We start from the raw sequence: 2,059 nt of genomic DNA, 5'->3' as shown, positions 1-2,059 counted from the left end.
AACATGCAAATTCCAGATGTTTATGTATCAAGGTTTTAGTGATTAGGCCAACAGCCCCAGCAATCATTTCGTAATTTGAAAACTTCACTCCCTTTTTTAGCCCCAAAGCTTCTGTTCTTACGTCAGCCCAAGATGGAGATTGGAGAAAATCGTCCAGGCCACCCATTACCCACCTTATCCACTGAAGAAACTCCCGTCCTACAGGTAGATCAGCGAACCAAACAAACATGAGTCATCCGCCCAGTCTCACATCCAAAGCCATCAGAGCAGCAGCTGAACAACCATGGCCTCGCAACTGCTCAGGCCACACTCTCACGTCGCCGCCGCCGCCGCCCTGCACTCCGTGAGGAGAGCCGACCGCCATGGCCGCTGCCCCGCGACAGTGCACGTATCGTTCTCTTTCAAATCCCATGTTGTTCGGACTGTGTTTCCGGCTGCTTCAAGTTTCACTTTTATGCATGCTGTTTCTCTGCAGCTCGGCAGGTTCCATGGCCACGGGTGCAGCAGGTCCGGCCGTCCTAAGGTACAGTACATGACCTCTTATCCTGAAACGAAAAAATATGAAGAAATGTTCATGTTCACGTAAATTCGAGGCAAGCCAATAGCGCTGCATAAAAAAAATGGCGTGCTTTCGTGCTGACAGATGGTAAAGATGCGAAAGCATATGAATAAACAGAGTACTGTGTCACTGCTACTGCCTATGCTTCTATGCAGGCCCTTTCTGAAATCTGAAGAAACCGAATAACCCAGCGCAATACTATGTTGTGTTACATTAGCGTTGCTACCATAGTACCCATGACCATGAGACCACATGATGACATGAATCCAGTTGCATTGATGGTTCATCAAAAATGTTGATCAGATCTATGGATCTTGCTGTGTTGCATGCGTTGCAGAGATCCGGCTCAGCGAAGGTGAGCGCCTTCCCGTCGCTGGACGTGGTGCCGCTGATGGTGACGATGGTGGAGCACGTGGACATGTCGCGGGACTACGTCGTGACCAAGTCCATCTGGCATCTCAGCGACGCAGCCCTCAAGAGCGTTTGTGAGTCCTCAGCTCCCACCGTCGTCTTTGATCTGAAACCACTGACCGTTTCCCTCTCGATCGATCGATCGCGCGCAGATACCTTCTACGCCATGTTCACGGTGTGGGGCGTCTGCTTCTTTGCGTCCATGAAGGCAAGCTAGCACGCATTACTAACACACACCATGCATGTGATTCCAATGTTCAAACCATCACCAAGCATTATTTCCTGGAGCGTTCATGACACGCCTTTGCTTGTGGGTTAAATCAAAACAGGACCCCTTCTACGACAGCGACACGTACAGGAGCGCGGGTGGAGATGGAACCGTGCACTGGTACTACGATAGGGTAAGCACGCACGCACAGTGTCTGTATGTGCCTTCCTTTTCTTAGGCCGGTTGCTTGAAGAATCAAAGCAGTTAGCTTAGCCACAGGTAACTTCACTGATATCCTGTGCAATGTTCATTGGCAGCAAGAGGACCTGGAGGCGTCTGCGAGGGAGGAGCTGCTGCGGGAGGAGCTGCTCGAGGAGATTGAGCAGAGGGTTGGGGGCCTCAGAGAGCTGGAGGAAGTAGTCACAAAGTGATTATATGGGTGAATGGGATGGATATGGGCTACTAATCAGTTCTCCATCTGAACTTCATGAGCAAATATGTTCAGACTTCTTTACTGTCCTGCTCAAACCTGTTCTGTATATGCCCCAAACGCCTGGATGGACTCCAGTGCAATAGTGTTTTTTTACGAGTTAGGCAGGAGAGCCACCGATTATCTCCTACGACTAAAAAAACAAAGTATGGATATTTTTAGTGCGACATTTATTTTGGTTCGTCCGTCTGTTCCACGTCTGCGATCCCACGATAATCATGCATGGAAGGAAACAGTAATCATGCATAGAAAGAAACAATAATCATGCATGAAACAATAATCATACATGAAATGAAACAATAATCATGCATGAAAGGAAACATTAGTGGTGCCAAATAAAAGATGTACAAGTTATACATGGTGAGACTGGTAAACCTTCTGCAATTTCCTA

The 2,059-nt window shown here is 48.3% G+C and overlaps 1 protein-coding gene across 3 annotated transcripts; it reads left to right on the top strand.

Moving 5' to 3' along the window:
* Positions 1–211: 211 nt before the first annotated feature.
* On the top strand, positions 212–1,791 carry LOC136493153 (photosynthetic NDH subunit of subcomplex B 4, chloroplastic-like). 3 transcript variants are annotated; one of them, XM_066489202.1, is made up of 6 exons: positions 212–382; positions 476–523; positions 897–1,044; positions 1,123–1,178; positions 1,300–1,371; positions 1,496–1,791. In XM_066489202.1, exons 1-6 carry the CDS (start codon positions 284–286, stop codon positions 1,607–1,609), a joined length of 537 nt encoding a protein of 178 aa, XP_066345299.1. In that variant the 5' UTR covers positions 212–283; the 3' UTR covers positions 1,610–1,791. The 3 variants fall into 3 exon arrangements, with proteins under 3 accessions (XP_066345299.1, XP_066345297.1, XP_066345298.1); XM_066489201.1 differs by having other exon boundaries at positions 214–388; XM_066489200.1 differs by having other exon boundaries at positions 213–523.
* The last annotated feature ends 268 nt before the right edge of the window (positions 1,792–2,059 follow it).

This window comes from Miscanthus floridulus, chromosome 11, assembly GCF_019320115.1.
Source record: "Miscanthus floridulus cultivar M001 chromosome 11, ASM1932011v1, whole genome shotgun sequence".
NCBI lineage: Eukaryota > Viridiplantae > Streptophyta > Magnoliopsida > Poales > Poaceae > Miscanthus > Miscanthus floridulus.
Note: the sequence above shows the minus strand (reverse complement) of the source record. Positions and strands in the feature narration are given on the sequence as shown.